The 20441-nt window shown below is 37.1% G+C and overlaps 2 protein-coding genes across 2 annotated transcripts in view; one reads left to right on the plus strand and one right to left on the minus strand.

The window, feature by feature from the left end:
* Positions 1-591: 591 nt before the first annotated feature.
* The window catches only part of LOC149152610 (uncharacterized), a 250013-nt gene continuing 230163 nt past the window's right edge, over positions 592-20441 (minus strand). Inside the window, exons 4-7 of the mRNA XM_089440718.1 lie at positions 11452-11786; positions 11159-11300; positions 10830-10955; positions 592-1205 (exon numbers count right to left, since the gene is read on the minus strand). Of these exons, the coding sequence (XP_089296844.1) occupies positions 824-1205; positions 10830-10955; positions 11159-11300; positions 11452-11786 (985 nt within the window). The 3' untranslated portion in view covers positions 592-823. The remainder of the gene's footprint in view (positions 1206-10829; positions 10956-11158; positions 11301-11451; positions 11787-20441) is intronic.
* On the plus strand, positions 6875-9582 carry LOC149152611 (uncharacterized). The gene is made up of 2 exons (XM_089440720.1): positions 6875-7150; positions 7261-9582. Exons 1-2 carry the CDS (start codon positions 7033-7035, stop codon positions 7854-7856), a joined length of 714 nt encoding a protein of 237 aa, XP_089296846.1. The 5' UTR covers positions 6875-7032; the 3' UTR covers positions 7857-9582.

Here is a 20441-nt window from a genome sequence, read left to right on the forward strand (position 1 = left end):
TTCTGAATTGTGTTCTTCTCCATACGGAACTTATCTTAGAACCAATACGGTTGTATAATCAAGTTAGAATCCCTGGTTGCATGTAAGCTATGCACATCCAAGAAGAGACTTGGGCAGAGGGAATGAGAAACTTCCAAAGGACGTTAATGAAATTTTGATAGAATTATAGTCGGCCCTGGTTCAAGGCATTTAATAGTTTGGAAGGCCTATTATGTGTAGGATGACAATAGGATAAGCACGCAGCTTCTTGAAAATATTGCATCTACCAGAAAAGCACCAAATAATAGGTACCACTCATGGTTGAAAACCATGTTCAATTTTACATGTGTACGTCTGATTACAGGTTTTCCATAGCATATCTAATTTTGTATCTAATTATAAATTTGGTTATAGAAATCAGTATTGCATATTTAATTTTGTAGAGATATCTAATTATGGGATTCCATTATTCTCGCCTCGCAAACTTGACCAAAAATATAAGCAATGCATTAGTGGAATCAGGTTGAAAATCATATGAACAGTGACATTGAAAGAAAATCATACGAACAGTGACATTGAAAGAAAATCATATTTTGTGCAATGGAACATGCCTTAACAGCTATAAAGGGAAATCCTTTTATTTAAAAAAATAAATAAATTGAATATAATGACCTCTCCCAACAATCCAGGCAGCTAACACCAGCGGTTAATGTACTACATATACTCGTCAAACAATCAAAACCATTAAAATAACTAAATTACGCACATAACACTGAGCCAGTGAAAGAAGGTAACAGCCTCATCGTCTGGAACTTTCGCACTTATATCAGAGGACTCACTTGGTTCAATGACTCAGCCAATCGAGACAGGAACAAAGCCCCCAGCAATACTGGAATGGATAGTCCTTAACATACACCTCTCTACTCAGGCCTATTATATAGAAAGTAAATGACCTATTACGATGGGTCATGATTACTCGTATAACAGGTACAACAGTGATTTGGTGTCTTTCACATATAACTCTTGCAGTTGGAGGAACAGGAGCCCTATCAGCAATAATATCAGACGAGAATTTGTTGAGGACAAATGAATCCGAGAAGTTTGTGGGCTTGCACTGGTAAGCCTGAACGTTGCACAATTGTACTCCTTTAGCTCTGTGAAAGACCTCATCTGGAACAGATGCTGCACTGCTACAGGCACTGACTTTCCTGGTCATAAGAGTCCTCCTACACAAGCACAAATCCAATTTGATCCCCAGACCAGTATTAAATGGTATATCAAAGCTTCAATAGCTATGAAAAAAATGTAAAAACAGGGGAAATGAAAGTCAGCAATGATACCTGACAAATAAATTGGAAATCAGGAAATAGGTAGAAACTGCCTCTTACACTTCACAGTGCATGAGGATTACACGTGTGATTTGAACATTTCAGAGATTTGCGGGATGATAGCTTCATGAGGTTTGGCTTCACTTGGAGATGATGCTATATTTTGGTTGCTTCTTACCCTTTTTTAGAGACTTATTTCTCCCATTGTGATGGATTGTTATTGGTTCTCTCTTTAAGGTGGCATATTTTGGTGGATGAATCAGCATGATAGTGAATAGTTGATTGTGATGCTTGCTATGTGAGTTATATTGGCATCATGGTATTTTGTACTTGGTATATTGTTCTTCATCTGTTTAGATGATAATTATCCTTGCATATATGATTTTAGAGCCCAAAGGGGTTGGATGATCATAATGATAACGTGGGTATTATGGCTCTTGATAGAACACCCTAGTAATTATTGATGGAGATGTTCATCAGGGTGATATGGCATGTTTTCAGTGGTTGGAGGGTCACATCTAGCATATGAAGGGTATTGGACGGTTTTGCTTAGCATTTGCTCAAATATTTGATTAGCCCTTGGTGCATTTTGGGATAGGAACCCATCCACTAAGAGATTCCTAAGTTTTGATGATCAAATATGGCTTCTCACGTGTTGATGTTTTATAGTGTCATTTAATGGATTTATTTGGCATAGTTGAGCCTAAGTTGAGCCTATGTTGTGAGCACCCTAGCCTGTTTGGGGTTATCAATACTTGGATGACTTTATTATGACATGGAGCTTTGACTTAAATGGAGCACTCCCCTTATTTTCACACATTTGGAGACATACTCGTATTTATTTGTATTTTATTGCTTGATCATGTGGCCATCCCCTCTTATTTTCACACATTTGGAGACATACTCATATTTATTTGTATTTTATTGATTGATTATGTGGCCATCTCCTCTTTCATGTAGTTGGCATGTATGTATTCCAGGCACATGGATTGAGGGCTATTGGTTGATAAAAAAAAGAAAGAAAGAAAATTATTTTAACGTCCACGAGGTTCAAGATACTCTATGTGACAGATTGTTTTTTCATCTGGTTGATGTATTCGCTTTTTTTTGTGAAGCCTCACAATAAACACTCTCAGCTTCTCAACAAACTCTTCACTAAATAGATTATCCCAAGAGCTAGCTGCTAGAATATCTGCATAACTTTCCCTGTGGTTTTTGAAGGCCTCGCATTCTAAAATGAGGTGTTTTTCTGTTTCCACTTTTCCGGAAGAACAAAAAATACATACTCTTTCCTCCCACACTTCTTTAAGTCTTTTCCAGCGCCCTATTTCACAATGGAGTTGATGAGAATTAGTCCTTAACTGAGCAATAAGAATTTTGGCTCTCCAAGAAATATTGGCATCTATGTATGTTTTTTGTTGATGATTATAAATAAGATTAAACACTTCAATATAGTATTTTTCTCTCTCTAACTCCTTATCCCAAGTACACTTGTCAAACTCTTCTTCCTTGTACTTAGCCATTTGACGAAACTACTACACCTTGGATATCACATCATGGAGTTTTTACTTGGCACGTGTGAGAAGGTTTTCCTATTTTTAAGATGCATGCACGTGTGGGATTTTTATTGATCTTTATTGTGGGCCAAGCCTTCTCTGGATATCTCTAGTAATTAATGCTCTTTCAGGGTGCATTTTGGCTTGGAACACCCGCACGCGCTCCTTGTACTTGCATATTATTGGTCTCGTAACTACGTTTGAATGGCAGGTATGAGAGGATACCTTTCGTGATCTGTGCTAGCTTATCAGCAAATATCATTTGACAGGATGATATGTGCTAGCTTATCAGCAAATATCTTTTGACAGAGTGTTGTGTTGTGATTGCTACAAGATCAACACCATAGGATGCAAATGTGGCAATAGCATCTCCAAAACGTAGTTATAATAAAGAATCCCATAAATATCAGGGCAGTTATTGTAATTTTAAATTATAATCTAATGAGGTCACAAATTCGTCTGGAAAATAGTATAAATTCTAACATGATTTTTGCTAAAATCTGGTAGAAATTTTGGGAAATCTGGGTTATAGCTGTCAAGCTTCAGAATTTTGGATGCCTAGCAAGATTTTAATGGTTTTGAATCTATTTCTACAATTAAAAAAAAAATATTCAAACACTACTATGATCAGATTTTTTGAAAACAAATCATCAAATTCCGAAATTTATGGCCTCAGTAAACAATGTCTTTCAATTTGTACTGATGATGGCATTCATGTGTCTCAATGTGTCGGTTCTGACACGCAATTTGTAATATATGTATAAAAAAAAAAAAAAGAGCCCATAATGCTTCTAAAGGAAACTAACCCCTCGCATTTAAAAAAAACAAAAAAACAAAAACAAAAACAAAAAAACTACCTTGGAAGAATACTATTGAGAATTGGTTATTGCTCATGTATGAAGGTTGTTAGAAAAGCAACCTACCTTGGAGGAGTTTGAGAGTACACATTAGAGCTTGTTTACATGGTCAATCACTTTGGAAAAGACACTTGGCATAACCAAAGTCGCTTTGGAAAAATCACTGGGCATAATCAACATTATTTTATGAGTGTGGTCTTGTCTCATTGAGTTGGTTACATGAGAGTACTATTACATTGTTTTCCTTAGAGATAAAAATGTATATTTTATTAGTTCTTATTAGAGAAGAAAGTGGATCTCAACCAACTTGTTGCTACTATTAGTAAGGAAGTTGTTGAGAAAGTTTGAATGTAATATTTTATTGTTATTTCTTGGAAAACTAAGGTCCCAAGGATCTAGTAAAACAATTATTTTTTATTTGTAATAGTTGACACTAAGTCACCTGGTTCAAGTCGTGATTCAATAACCTTGAAGTTAAATAAAAATTTAACGATGAACAAATTTGAGAATAAAATTCTGCATTGGGTTTGAAAAACTATAAACTTAAAAATATAGACCATAAAATTTAATATACTCAACCAAAATAAATTATCACAAGATAAAAGGTAAGAAGTCCAAATTGCATATATATAGATTATTGAAAATTATATATATAATAGTTAAAAATATTAAAATTATACCTATTAAAAATAGTTAAAAATATTAAAATAAATTTTTAATTAAAAATAATTATATTTCTATTTTTAAAAGAAATATTTAATTGTCTGGAGAGATAGCTCAATTGGTAGAGCTAATCTGAAATATGTGAAATGGTTGAAACTCGAGTTCAAATCTACTTGTTGTGACCATAGTTTTAAAAACCGTTCCGGTCGGACCGGTTACCGGCCTAACCGGCCGGTTGGGAGGCTCACCGGTCAGAACCGGTGAAAAAACCCGGTTACAAACCTCATTTGCCCGAAAAAGTGACCTAACCGGTAAAAACCGGCCGGTTTAGGCCGGAACCGGCCGGTTTATTGCTAACCGGCCGGTTCCGTCCTAAACCGGCCGGTTTATGGACAGGCCGCCGGTAATGCTAAAAGTTCACGGTTTTTTGGGAAGTGAGGGCGGTTTAGGGGTTTTGGGGGTGAGGGAAAGGGATTTTCCCTCCAAAAACACCCTCACACTTGCTATAAGACACCCCTCTCACTCTCATTTGTCTCACACAACTGATTTGGAGTGTTTGTGAGTGTTTGTGAGTTTGTTTGTGAGCTTGGAGAGTGTGGAGTTTTTGCTGAAGTAGTCATCTTGGAGTTGGAGTTGGAGCTATTTTGGAGATAGTGTGTAGCTGTCAGTGGAGTTGCCATCATCAAGAGGAGGCTAAGGGAGCTACTTTGCATTTCCAGGTAAGGATTTGCACTTGATAATTCCTCATTTGGGTCTGCTGTCCATGAATTATTTTTTTTGTGCTATAAACTTCTCACTTCAATGATCTATCATCTATGCTAAGCCTATGAACTCTCTAGCTCTATGCTATCAAATTTTGTAGCTTGCATGTGCATTTTTTTTCCTACATTTATCATTGGTTTTCCATGTTCCTTAGCTGCAATTTTTTTTTTAAATGGCAGATTTATTTGCAAATTGTTATTATTTCAAGCAAACATGGCTCCAAAAGGAAAGGACAGTGCATGGGCTCATTGTGATGTAGTTGAGGGAAAAATGATATGCAAATTATGCCATAAATCTATTGGAGGTGGGGGTATTCTTAGGTTGAAACAACACTTGGCTGGGGTAAGAGGCCAAGTAAAGCCATGTGATGCACCAAATGCACTGTTAGGTCCTATTAGGGCAGAATACATTGCCAAGCTTGAAAAATTTTATGAGGATAAGGCTAGGGAGAAGGCCATCCAAGATGAAATTGCAAGGAAGAGGGAATTATTAGAAGCCATGAAAGAGAGTGGGTATGATGATTATGAGATTCAAGACTCCACTTCTATCCCTTCCACCAATGACCCCTTTCACTATGTTCATCCTTCTGTTGGAGTTGGCCAACCGTCAAGAGGACCAAAGAGACCAAACATCCAAAGTTATTTCTCATCTTCTGCCACCATTGCTTCTTCTAAATCTAATCCCACTTCCTCCCAGCCAAGTTCTCAACCCACTTTGGATCAGCATTGGAAAAAACAATGCAAAGAAACTTCTCACCAATACATTGCTAGATGGTGGTATGATTCAGATATCCCATTTAATGCTGCTCGCTCACCTTATTACCAAGCTATGTGGGACTCTGTTATAGCTGCAGGAAAGGGCTTCAAAGGCCCTAGTATGCATGACTTGAGGGGAGCTCTTTTGCAAAAAGAGATATCTTCCATTGATGAGTATTTGACTGAGTTTAGAGAGTCATGGGTCAAAACAGGTTGTTCCATTATGTCAGATGGATGGACCGATGGAAAGAACCGCACTATCATTAATTTCCTTGTTTCTTGCCCTCAAGGAACCATGTTTTTGAAATCAGTTGATGCATCTGATAGGGTAAAGGATGCAAGCCTTCTATTTGAGCTTTTGGATAACATTATTCAGGAAGTTGGGGAGCAGCATGTTGTGCAGGTCATCACTGATAATGCCTCAAACTATGTTCTTGCTGGAAAGATGCTTGAGGCCAAATATAATACCATATTTTGGACTCCATGTGCTGCACATTGCATAGACCTCATGCTTGAGGATATAGGCAAGGTGGAGTGGGTAAAAAACACTGTAGAGCATGCCAAGTGCATTACAAAATACATTTACAACCACTCATGGGTATTGAGCCTAATGAGGAAACACACTGGAGGCAAAGAGCTTGTTAGGCCTGCAATTACGAGATTTGCAACTCACTTCCTCACGTTGCAATGTCTCAATGGTCAACATAGAAACTTGCAGAAAATGTTTTCCTCTGATGAATGGTCTGAATCTCGGTGGGCTCGTAGACCAGATGGAAAAGACACCAAAAAGAAAGTGTTAGACACTTATTTTTGGAAAAGGTCTGTAGAGCTTGTGAAAATTACCGAGCCCCTTGTTAAGGTGCTAAGGTTGGTGGATGGGGAAAGATTGGCCATGGGCTACATTTATGAAGCTATGGATCAGGCAAAGGAGCAGATACGGGCAGCTTACAATGACAGGTTAGTTAAATATGGCCGTATATGGGAGATCATTGATAACAGATGGAACAATCAACTCCATCGTCCTATACATGCAGCCGGGTATTTTTTGAACCCAAGGTATCACTATAAAAATCGGCTAGGAGATCAGCATGATGGGGAGGTCAGAGCTGGATTGATTGATTGCTTGGAGCGCATGGTCCCTAACCATGTAGACCAGTTGGATATACATAGACAGCTTACTATTTTCAATCAAGCAAGTGGTACTTTTGGCAAAAACTTGGCAAAGATGGCAAGAGATGTGGACCAACCAGGTAAGCAATTCCAATTTCCATTTTGTATTTCATTTCAAGTTAAAATTGTTTACGTTCTTTACAATTCAAATTATAAACTAAGTTACTAATTATTGTCTTTTTCTTTGCAGCACATTGGTGGGAGTCATTTGGTGGCCAGTGTCCTCAATTGCAAAGGTTTGCAATTAGAGTCCTCAGTCAAACTTGCAGTGCTTCAGGTTGTGAGCGCAATTGGTCTGTTTTTGAGCGCATACACACGAAGAAGAGAAACCGTTTGGAACAAAAACAGTTAAATGATCTTGTTTTTGTGCAATACAACCTTCGACTGAGGAGGAACCAAATGATGAGCAAATCACCTGATCTAGATCCCATTGTGTTGGACGATATTGATCCAACATCAGAATGGGTGGAGGAGACTGAAGATCCTGTGTTTGAGGCTGATTTTGATATCGACATGGCTTTAGCGGAGGATGAGGCAGATTATGTGGCGGCATCAGAACCAGGATCAGTAGCGGCATCAAGGAAAGGCAAGGAACCAATGGAAGGCACTAGTCGTGCAGGTCGACAAACTCGTGCTTCCACTAGGTCCACTTCTATTGTCATTGGTGGCATTGATACTGATGTTGCAGATGAGGCAGAGGCATCCTCAGACTCTGAACCAGATGATGTCTATGTAGCTCCTGATGATGATCCTGTGTCTAGTAGCGGTGATGGACTTGATGATTGATCATGTGTACACTGTAGACTTGTAGTAGGCCAATGGCCTCATAGCTTGCAGCATTGTTTTTGGACTTTATAGGCCATTTAGAGCCTCATTTCTTATGTATTTTGCTATTTTGTCGATGATATGTATTGCACTCGGTGCCATTTTGATATATTCACCTTTGCATGGTATATAAATGAGCAAACTTTGCATATTTTGTCTCTATTGGCTTGGAATCATGGTTTTACATCTTAAAAATAGTTTTGTTTCATTAAAAATTAATTATTTAATGTATTTTTTAAAAACCGGTTCGTTTAGACCAAACCAGTCCCGGTTAGACCGGTTCCGGTCGGTAAACCGGTTAGCTAGGTGGACCGGTTCGGTCACCGGTTCCGGTTTTAAAAACACTGGTTGTGACCGGTGACATGTTGATGAACGGTGTCATTTGCTGCATGTTCAAGATTTGGCTCTACGTTCAAGACTATGCCCAATATCTATTCTGAAACACCTCCCCCTGGTGGAGAATGCATTGAGGCTTTGGCTAAAAGTTTCATTGAAATTCCACTTGGATCACAACCTAATCAATAATATGAAAATATGATTAAAATATGATTAGTTTCATGTATATATTTTTCAAGTAAAGATACACGAAATATATTATGTATTTTTATGGTAAGAAAAATAAAAACTGTAAATGTTATTTGTGACCTGGGCTACAGAAAAAAAGATAAAGACAAATTATAACCCTAAAGATTTACTGGTAGTTACATGTCAGGCATTCCTCTAGATTACCAAAAAATTTATTGTTAAAACTTAATACGTTGATAAAATAAAATTACTTTAAGGGTTCAGATCATACCTACAATTTCTATGTAAATTAAAATATTAATAGAAAAAACCTAAAAATATTTATTGTGTAATAACTTAATACGTTGATAAATAAAATTACTTTAAGGGTTCAGATCATACCTACGTTTCTATGTAAATTGAAATATTAATAGAAAAAAACCTAAAAAAAATTATTGTTAGAACTTAATACGTTGATAAATAAAATTACTTTTAAGGGTTCAGATCATACCTACACTTTCTATGTAAATTGAAATATTAATAGAGAAAAACGATAATCTAGGTGAAATGAAATAACAAAAATTAAAAATAACATTGCGGTGACTGCGGATAAAGCAGGCAACCCTCAAGGCTTTTGTTTGCCCCTCGTTCCCAATTGAACGATACCCATGGATGGCAAAGGCTATATACTACAACACGGCGGCTACAGAATGAGAGAAGGTAATCACTCCTATAGATGGGTAATCAATCGTGTCCGCGTGTGAAACGATCGTCCCGTTTGAGAGCGCTCGGAGAAAGGAGGAATGCAATGTGACGAGATGAAATACAACGCCATAGAAAAAACAATGAAATGGAGGGTTTAATTTTTAACCTTTCAAGAAATGAATCTCGATGAATTTCGATGTAGTAATTCGAAATACTTCAAATTCCGACAAATTTCGAACCTGAAAGTTCAAATTAACCGAATCCAGCGGCTAAGGTTAAGAAAGACTTTATATAAAGAGTAGTTCTTCCCATTTGATGTATGGTTAGATTTGGAGAATTTCGCCTCCAGCTAATTTGAAGAGATCTAGAACGTAATGCAATGACATCCAGAAGGTAATGCAATTACATCCAGAAGGTTTGTTCGAGGGTTAGCTTAATTAGTCGAGTCTCTATTGTTAGAACACTTTTGCTATAGAGAGGTCACTGGTTCAATTCTCACTTTTGCTATAGAGAGGTCACTGGTTCAATTCTCTTGACACCCTGGGGTGACACTCTATGGTTGAGCTGAAAGGAAGTGATCTTTTCGGTGGATCTGCGGGGTACAAATATTCAGTGGATATAGTAGTCACCAATCTCTGGGCCTGTGAACCACATAGAAAAAATGAAAAAAAAATGCAAGTACAAAGGTTTCTATCCTATGAGTTGTATATAGTATATATTGAGCTTCACTTATTAAATGTTATCAATGTATATATTTGCAACAGGATATGATTGAAAGGGATAATATAAGGATGTGATTGAACCTATCTTTTTAAATTTGAGTTGTTGCAACTTACTTCTTTGAAGTGTCTTGTTAGAGGTTGATTTCCCTTTCAATACCTTTGTTGGTTATCTATCTGATGGAAATGTCAATGTTAGGGTCAAATCTCTTAATTTGAGTTGGATGGAATTTACTTTTTAATTTGATAAGCACATCCTCCATCTTTAAAGGTTCTCCTTAAATGGATTCTCCAGGTATATTTCCCATTTTATATTAGCAAATTAAGGAAGATTGTAGATTAATTCATTTCAGTTTTATGTTAGCAAATTAAGGAAGATTGTAGATTAATTCATTTCAGTTCTATCATGTCTTAATCAGATATAAGAGCATCACTCATAGTTCGATCCTTTAAATCCAAGCCCAATGGATAAGCAATATCTTAATGAGATGTAAGAGCATCACTCATAGTTCGATCCTTTGAATCCATGCCCAATGGATAAGCAATAAGCTTGACTTACCCATATCATATTTTTATTTTCCTATATCAGCACTTTTGTTTTGCTAAAACCCCTCGTCGTTTCACCTTGAGCTATTATTGCCTAAGCTTTAGCAATCCTACGTTAGGAAAGCCCCCCTTTCAGATGGAGAAGACCAACTTAATGAATGGGAGAAGGTTATTGTGGTGACATCCGATAACCTCTCAAGATTCCCGTAGGCTAGCAATGCTCTTTTGGACTTCAACTAGAAAATGCTAGTTTGTGAGGTAACGCTGCCCGTGATTTAACATTTAGGCATGAATTTCTCTCTACAGCTTCAAGAATTTTAACTGCATATATTTCCCTACCTTTCCCGATTTTTCCATCATGTGTGAAAAAAAGCAGGAACAATTTTGAGTAAAAGAAAACTACAAGAGTTCATTTTCTCTAAAGCACAATCCAAAGACAAAATGTTGCAAAAATGTGTACCATCTGACAACAGCAATATTTCGGGTAAGAAGAGAACCATCTCCCCGGCACTTCTCACACTTGATAAGACCACGAGATTGGCAAACGGAACAAGGCATCCTTCCCTCTCCTTTACAGTTCCCACAACTGCAAACAATGCAAGCAAAATAACTGAAACTTGGAAAAAAGCAAACATATGAATACAGTAAAGTTTAAACAGATCAAAATATATAATCAGGGTAAGTATAATAGGGATTGAAGAAATTTTTGGTGACCATACAGTCAAAATATTTTTGATAACCACACAAACAGAAAGAAATGCCTGCATGAGTTGCAAAACACATTCTTACATTGTATCCGATCCATCCGTGTGTGCAATTAGGCCCCTTCCATGACAAACAGAGCACATCATCGTTGTTTGAGTGGTAAAGTATCCAGCTTCCTTGTTGTTGTTGCAACTAGGACAAGGCAGCTCACCACGGCCAGCACAGCCTGCCATTTTCCACATTCATGAAGAATAAATTAATTATGTCATTTTCTAATAAATTATGGGAAAGAACTTGATTAAAATTCAAAACCCATTTTCAGGTACTCTCCAAATATGTAAAATGTGCGGTATATTGCTGTAGCTTTGAATGCCCACCCGAACACTTTTCTACAACATCAGAATGTGGAACCTTCACCCTGGCCTCTTTTCGTGATACAAACAGAAGTGGAAATTCTGATTTCATATCCAGTTCCCAAGGTCCAGGTTCTGGACCAGAATCTTTCCCATCTATTTGCCCACCAGCATAAGGTTCTACTTCTCCTATGACATCTCTCTCTTCAATGAAGGTTTCCAAGGTACCAACATATGCATTGCAATCTTCCACTGTATGTATTTTCCATCTACGAGCAGGCCGACTTCCCCAACAACAACGATGACCAACATGGTCTATAAGTAATTCTCTGATTTCTACCTCATCCAGCACCTGTGGACTGATAAAGCAAAGCACAGTCAGACTGTATAAATGCCATAAAAATATTTCTCTCTATCAAAACTAAAAAAATTACGAAGTACAAACAATAGTAGAATATCTTGCTCTTGATTGAACTCAAGAAAAACAATGCACCTCTCAAACGAGATTCGCCAGTTTGATATTAGTAAGGAAAAACAAATCTAATACAAGATATACACAAGAAACACCCTTAAAAAAGAAGATGAATAAAGAGGACTTAACCTTGAATATATCATACAAAGAAACAGAGTGGACATAACACACCAAATGGGAAAAAAACTATGAATTTCTAAGCAATTATTACCAATACTGATACACTGGACACCAATGAACACAATAAATGGCAATTGTTGATTATATCAAGCTCTGAAAATATGCATCTCAATACCAAACATATCCGCAAATATCAAACTAAACCCTGAGAAAAAACAGCATTTTAGCATATTATAAAATTAATGTCGGAATGCTGCCATAATATTGCATGTAAACCTCTGTAATAATTCACTGGAATGCAACAATTGTTCACGTAGTAATTAATAAAAAAGTTGTGATCTCTTTGCCTTAGAAACCCTAGCATTCAACGCCACTTCAGGCAATGGCAGCCACCTCTCCCCAGAGGAGAAGGCCCTCCCTCAGATCCAGATCTGAATCTGATCGCATTTCAAGCCTTTGTAGCAACTCTAGACAAGACTTCAAAATAAACTCTGTTGGAAATTCAATTGCAAGCATGAATTTCTAATTTTTATAATTACTTGTGACTGTTTATATATGTTTTCTATTTATCATTTACTTCATTCATTGGGTCATCAAGCAATTATACAAGTACAATGCACAAAAATGACAAGAGACATGAGAAATTAGGTCAGAGGCCAGGGAAAAGCCCCAATAAGGGAAAAACCCAGCAATCCTTTCCTTATAGAATCTTTAGTCAACAGGAAAAATCCAAGTCATAGATAAACTGACCAGTAACCCAAGTGCCAAGTCAGCTCTCCACCAAATCTCAACATCAAGTCTGTCACAAGATAGACCATAAGTCTGTTCATAAGATGCCATCAGTCTATCTCCAATAGGACTGAAATTTGGCCTATAGTGCAACCTCGGTTCACAGGATTTATGTGCCTCTGATAGCTCGCATACCAGAAGAGACTGGTCCCTCAAATAGCTCGCATACCACAGAAGTCAGGTCCCTCAAATAGCTCACATACCACAGAAGTGCAGTGCCACAAAAGACTGGCATTATTACAGAGATGTAGCCTCAGAGACCTCGCATTCCACAGAAGAAATATTGCCTCAGACATTCGAACTCTTCTTCCACAAATGAGCACCGAATTGCTTGCCAAATGGTGGAGTAATGTTGCCAATACATAGTGGTTGCCTCATCCGAAAAGGTGCCTCTAAGAGCAGAGATGACTTGTTCCTTGGAAGGACGTCTTGGCAAATTGGAGGACAAATGACAGTCAAAAATTCAAATACACTTCTTTTACAAGGGTCACGAACAACATGCCCTTTTACATTTTCTTTTTGACCAAAACAAAGCATGAAGAACATGCTAGAAAACATAATATTTTTTCTTCTTTTCATTTTTACATAAAATACATATTGACACAAGTACAATGACAATTATGAAGACCGACCCCAGTTACAATTCCAACAAACTTCAACCCATTTTATCAAGAAGATCGATGAGCTTCCCATCATTCCTCTACCTTTGAAATCCTATCAAATGGCTCTGACACTAACAAGCAAGGGTCTAATCAGGCAATTTACTGGATTGTGGCCTTCTCCAAAGGCTATGTCAATATGAGCACAGAAGAACTGGAAGCCCCATCTCCAAGGAAAATTCTCATTCCAATTTTGCGCATAGGGTTACTTTGCCTTCCTCTTCCAACTCAACGAGGATCGAGATCTGAACTTTCGAAGTGGGACTTATTTTCATGGCACTCAAGGGATGTATCTGAACCGATGTACCCCTTATTTTAATCTCGAAAATGAGGTTCCTATCGCAGTCCTTGTCTTGGTTTGTTTACCTCATCTTTCGCTCCACTACCTGAACAAACCAACCTTCAAAACCATATGGAACTGTTGAAATTCAATTGCAAGATTGAATTTCTAGACATGATAATTACTTGTGACTTGCTGAATTCAGACTTCTGTGATCCATAATTAACAGAGAAAAGCTCTTTAGGATTAATCACATGGGATTTTGGCGTTAAAAATCCCATGTGATTAATCTGAAAGAGCTTTTCTCTATTACTTGTGACTTGTTTATATATGTTTTTCCTTTATCATTTTTCTTTATCCATTAGGTCATCAAGCAATTATACAAATACAATGCACAAAAGACAAGAAACCCCAGAAATTAGGCCAGAGGTTTTTCCTTTATCATTTTTCTTTATCCATTAGGTCATCAAGCAATTATACAAATGCACAAAAGACAAGAAATCCCAGAAATTAGGCCAGAGGCCAAGGCAAAATCCACAAGGGGAAAACCCATCAATCCTTATAGATTCTACGTCAACAAGAGAGATCCAAGTCAAACTAACCAGTGCCAAGTTAGCATTCCAAATTCTGCCAAGTTAGCCCTCCAAACTCTACCTTCCTGTAGCTTGCATCATCAGAGACAGTAGCCTTCCTGTAGCTTGCATCAATAGAGATAGTAGCCTTCTTGTAGCTTGCATTACATAGAGATCTGGTGACTGGTCCATCAAATAACTCACATGTCATAGAGATTTGATCCAACAGAAAGCTCGCATGTCATAGAGGTTTGGTCCATTGATTAGCTCGTATATCATAGAGGAAGGTGCCTTGGGAAGCTTCCATTGTCACAAAGAAAATACCTCAGAAAAACTCGCAGTCACAAAGATGATACCTCAGCAAAACCTCGCATTGTCACATAGATGATACCTCGGGAAAACTCCCACTATTTATAGAGATGATACCTCAGGAAAAATTCACACTGTCACAGAGATGATACCTTAGGAAAACTCGTATTGCTTACAAAGAGGATGCCTCTGAAACTCGCACTGTTTATAGAGAAAAGATATCACAGGTAACTCGCTTTACTTGAAAAGTTTATACCTCAGATTTCCATGCCACAGACCTGAATTACTCTTCCACAGGATGATCACCGAAATGGTTGCCAAATGGTGGAGGATAGGTGCCAATATATAGTTATTTCTGTGTCTAAAAAAGGTGCCTCTATGAGCAGATCTGACTTGATGGTTAGGAGGGCCAACTTGACAAATTGGAGGGACTAATAATGTTGAGAAATCTATAGGGTTTGGTGCATTGATTAGCTCGTATATCACAGAGGAAGGTGCCTCTGGAAGCTTCCATTATCACAAAGAAAATACCTCAGAAAAACTCCTAGCCACAAAGATAATACCTCAGCAAAACCTCACATTGTCACATAGATGATACCTCAGCAAAACCTCGCATTGTCACATAGATGATAGCTCAGGAAAACTCCCACTATTTATAGAGATGATACCTTAGGAAAAATTCACATTGTCATAGAGATGATAGCTTAGGAAAACTCGTATTGTTTACAAAGAAGATGCCTCAGAAACTCGCACTGTTTACAGAGAAAATATATCACAGGTAACTCGCTTTGCTTCAAAAGTTTATACCTCAGATTTCCATGCCACAGACCCGAATTACTCTTCCACGAGATGATCACCAAATTGGTTGCCAAATGGTGGAGGATAGGTGTCAATATATAGTTGTTTCTCTGTCTGAAAAAGGTGCCTCTATGAGCAAATCCGACTTGATGGTTAGGAGGGCCAACTTGACAAAATGGAGGGACTAATGATGTTGGGAAATCTATAGGGCAATAGTTAGGATGATTTCTCTTTCTATGATAACTGCTTGTGATATCTTTTTACTTTTTCTTACTTATTAACTTCTTCTCTAATTATTATGTTCGTTTATCATCAAACAACTACCAAGAACAATAGTACACAAGTACACAGTGTTGGAAAATCCATACATTGGCAGTTAAATGATTTCCCTTATTATGACATTAACTTGTGATGTTCTTGTTATTATTGTTAGATCTTTCGATTTATCTTTTCTTACCATCAAGACTAATGCCAAACAATAAAAAGAAGAGGACACAAGATGTAGGCACGCTACCGGGGCAAAAGCCCCCTCGAGGGGAAAACCCAGTCACAAGTTCTTCCTTCAGTAGATTCAAAAGATGAGACAACCAAGACCCTTACAATTCAGACCCATGACATCCTCCATCAAGTCATCCTTGAAACTATAATGCGAAGCTTGTCTTTCACAATTCAACAATGATACCGAAATCATACGAACTTACTCACTGTAGTGACACTGAAACATCCTTTTCTGAGATTCTGTTGTGACACTGAGACCTCTTCTCTATAATCTGAATTCTTGTGATTACACTGAGAACATTGTTGTGATATCACCAAAATATTACCTCTGAAATGCGAGCATCTTTCCTCTGTTCTAGCACCGAATCTCCTTTGAAATTCGAACTTTTATGTGGTGAAAGAAATGTGAAGACCTTATGCCTATATATATAGTAGTTTGACCATACAAATGCGCCGACATGACATTATGAAAAGATGTGTTACTGTTATAAGGCCGACATGAATATATTAGCTTGAAGATGATTTATTTTAGGTTGACTTGAAGACATTGATGAAGAGGTCGAGTTGATGACTTGCTGAAGAGGATGACTTGATGGAGGATTCTTTGACCAAACAATAAATGACTTTGAAAACAACCTAAAGCCTACAATCGAGGCTTGACCTATAATTGACCCAAGCATGAAACCCATGCTTTAATAAGTCAATTCAAATTAATAATAAAATTATTTTCACTTTCTTTTGACAAGTACATTTCATTTTGACTTCAAGTACAACTATGAAGACCGAACCTAGTTACAATTTCCAACACTCCCTCTTAACTAGGGAGGTATTCATATTTACATAAAACCAAAGAGGTACATGGAAGATCTCAAACCACATCATCTATGAAGAAGTTTAGGCACCGTAATGCCATGGACTAGATTCCTAACCAGGGAAATCTATCTGGGTGGGACTAAGATGGACTCAAGATTTCAGCCTCTCTAGGTACCATCAGTCTGTCTTGCTAACCATCAACCCAGAGATCCAAGTGTGTGTCAGAGCTCAATGAACAACGCCACCCTTTCAACTTCGGGACCTAGACATCAACACAAAGTGTTGGCCAGATGTCCTCCCAGGCAATGATTCACTCACAAAGCCTCAACACACCTTGATCCGGCAGATCAAGAACAACAAATCTCTTCCGATCAAACTGATCGGTAACCAGCATGCTATCAAAAACTTCGAGAGATTTACCTGTACAAACACAACCCCAATCAATAATACTTTCATATGTACATAATCAAATACAAACCTCTGAGGTCTTCCAAACAACTTGATGTTGCTTCTCAACTTTTCATAGTAGGACTATCAACCGAATCTTTGACAAAAGATTCCTCAATCATATACTTTATTTTCCTACCTCATATGCAGCAACATATTCTTCAATCAGATTCTTCTTTCCTTATTCTCCAATTTCCTTCTCTCACTCATGGCCTTGACTAAAACTTACAGTTGTTAGTCCTAGTCTAGTGCATGACACATGAAGTAGAGAATCATATCTGTCACTCCCTCTTAAACAAAGAGGACCTAATCATTCCTATACAAGGAATATTCTCAACCATCCTCTTATCCTAGGGAGATTTCATCCAGGCTCCCACTTAACCTAGGGAGATTTCATCCACACTCCCTCTTAACCTAGGGAGTTCTACTTCTTTACGACATCGAAGAATCTTTCATGGCTTCCATCCTTCTTATCAGAAACATTCATATATCATGCTTATCATTCATATCAACTTTACTTCATGATCATCTTCACCAACTTTGTGATGATGTACCTGCGCAACTCAAATAGCAAGTACAACCAAAATTATAGAAGCATAAAGTTAGCCATATCAAAATCTTATAACAACGAAATCATTTAGACTTTACAAACATAATCAGCAAGAGACTATACTTCAATACTACAACTTCTTGCCCAGGTTTAGTTACAAACCTTAACTCACATTCATAGCTCATTAATCAAACTCATTAGGTCTAGGGTTTCAATATTCTTTTGACGACAAGTCCCTTCATATAGAAAACCCTAGAAATAAATCAAATCAATGAATCTAACAACTTTCAGAATTCATATGTTAGACTCCTCACTAAGATTTTCATACATATCCTAGATTTCATATATGAGCTTCAACAACCAAAACCAATCACAACTTAATCAACATCATGACTAGCATCTACTAGGGTTTGATGTAAACCCTAGATTTCCATTTTCAAATTCTCAGCAATCACTATATAGATTCATAAATTCCAATTGGTTATACATACTAGAGAATTTAGCTAGTACTAAAGTTTAGCTACTAAACCCTAGATTTTCCAAACATCATCCTAGACCATCAAACTTTGACTAGGGCTTGTTTCCAAACCCTAGGACTCATGACCATTAACACTTACGTCAACACATATATCTAGGAACTCATCAGCATATCATAAGCACATCATATGTCAAACAATATTAAATGTTAGAAATATACCGACCTAGACCAAGCTAGGGTTTCAATCAATGGACACATACCTAGGATTTCATTCCTAGGACTCTAAATACATAATAAGGGTTTTTTAGAGACCCAACCAAACCCTAATGATCTAGGGTTTCATAACATAGCAAAGCAAACCCTACTATTCCAAAAATTTCGAAGGTTCAGGATCTCAAACAAACATCATTCAACCCTAATAAGTTAGGTTTTCATGATCATACCGAAATCCCAAACATGACATCATCACAAACTTCAAATAGCATTTCCCAATAACCCTAAGCAGTTTAGGGTTTTAGACATTCACATTAGCATACCCTTAGCTTAGGGTTTTCCATAGAACATGTCTAGGGTTCTATAAAATCAGTGAAGAATAAGAGGGTAGATTTATCAAGTGATGAATCACCAAAATAAGAATCAATATGATTCAATATAGCTATACATAACAATGTTAGTAATAGATTGTCAAATGAATAAACATTTATTATAAAGAAATCAATGTTTTATAGTTTAGAAGATACCTTTGTTTCTTGACAAACCTTGTAGGGACTCCTTGAAATGCCATTATTTTGTACCTGTAACAAATACTTCTAGACAGAATATGAGATACCTAGAATATGATGTTAGCTCTCAGTCTATAATGGAGGATGGAATCCTTTATATAAAAATCAAATTTATCTTTCCTTCCAATTAATACTAAGATTTTACTTGACATCCTAGATTGCTTTATAAATCCTAGAAGGTAAGGTTTAAGGTTCTTTTATCTAGGCTAGAATTATATAGACCATCTACGACATAATGAAAGCTTATAAATATTCATACCTTGAGTTTTCATGCCTTGAAATTCTTTAGTTGAGAGATCAATGATTTATAGGACTTGATGCTCTCCTTGGAAATTGTAAACACATTGTTAGATGACTAGAGAAAAAAGATCACAATACTTACTTGCGTTAGAAGTTGTTCTCAATCTGATGAATGTTGTAGAGAAGGCTTGCAAGAAAATAGTTGATGGCAGGTCGACTTGGTCTTGGAGGGTTTCTTGACACTTTAAAATACAAAAATAATTCCTTTCACAAGTTACAATGTGCCCGAAGGGGTCTTCAACATATGACAATGACTCTTTTGACTTCTTGACCTAGGACAAACCCTAGAAGCACACAATGGGTGCTTGAACTCTAAAATAAAAGACCGTGAGCATGAAACCCATGCTCCAAAAATAACAATAATATTTTTTCTTTCATTTTACAATATACAAGAATCAAAACTACATTTCATATTTATGAAGACCAAACCTAGTTACACATTTTTCAACACTCCCTCTTAACTAGGGAGGTATTCATAAATGGTACATGGAAATTCTCAATTTGAAGAGATCTCATAAGAAGAGTCGGATTGGTAACCCATATGTTTAGTATCATAACAACCAACATTGTCACATAGCAATGCATTGACTAACAACTCTATCTCTCCACAAGATCAAAGCACAATGTTGACAAGACCAATGATTTATAGACACCATCATCATTGTCTCTCAAGGCACATACTCCACCTGGGTGTTCACAAAGTATGCCCTTCTTGGACTATTTTTATCTTGGATAGCTAGTCCTCAACTACTCTTATTTTGGATGCCCTACCTCATCCTCAAAGAGTATCGGATGCCAGATGTTTACCCAATCCTCCATTATGTCTTCCCAAGTGAAGACAAGAATGATGTGTCTATCTCTCCCTCTCAACTAGGGAGGATATATCAACCAAACCAAACTTGTGTACTTAAGCAACAAGCTTCTTATTAGGAAGAGATTTTGTCAATATGTCAGCAACTTGCTCACCAGTGAAGATATATTGTAGCTGCAACACACCATCTTGTACTAGCTTCCAAATGTAGTGATACTTGTTGTTTATATGCCTTGTCTTTCCATGAAATATTGGGTCTTCAAACAATCTTATACAACTAGTGTTATCACAATGTATCTGTTAATTTAGGCAACAATGGTATGTTCTATGCTTTAG

Source organism: Pinus tabuliformis, chromosome 9 (genome assembly GCF_031772625.1).
Source record: "Pinus tabuliformis cultivar Carrire ecotype Pingquan chromosome 9, CPIR1, whole genome shotgun sequence".
NCBI classification, from domain to species: Eukaryota; Viridiplantae; Streptophyta; class Pinopsida; order Pinales; family Pinaceae; genus Pinus; species Pinus tabuliformis.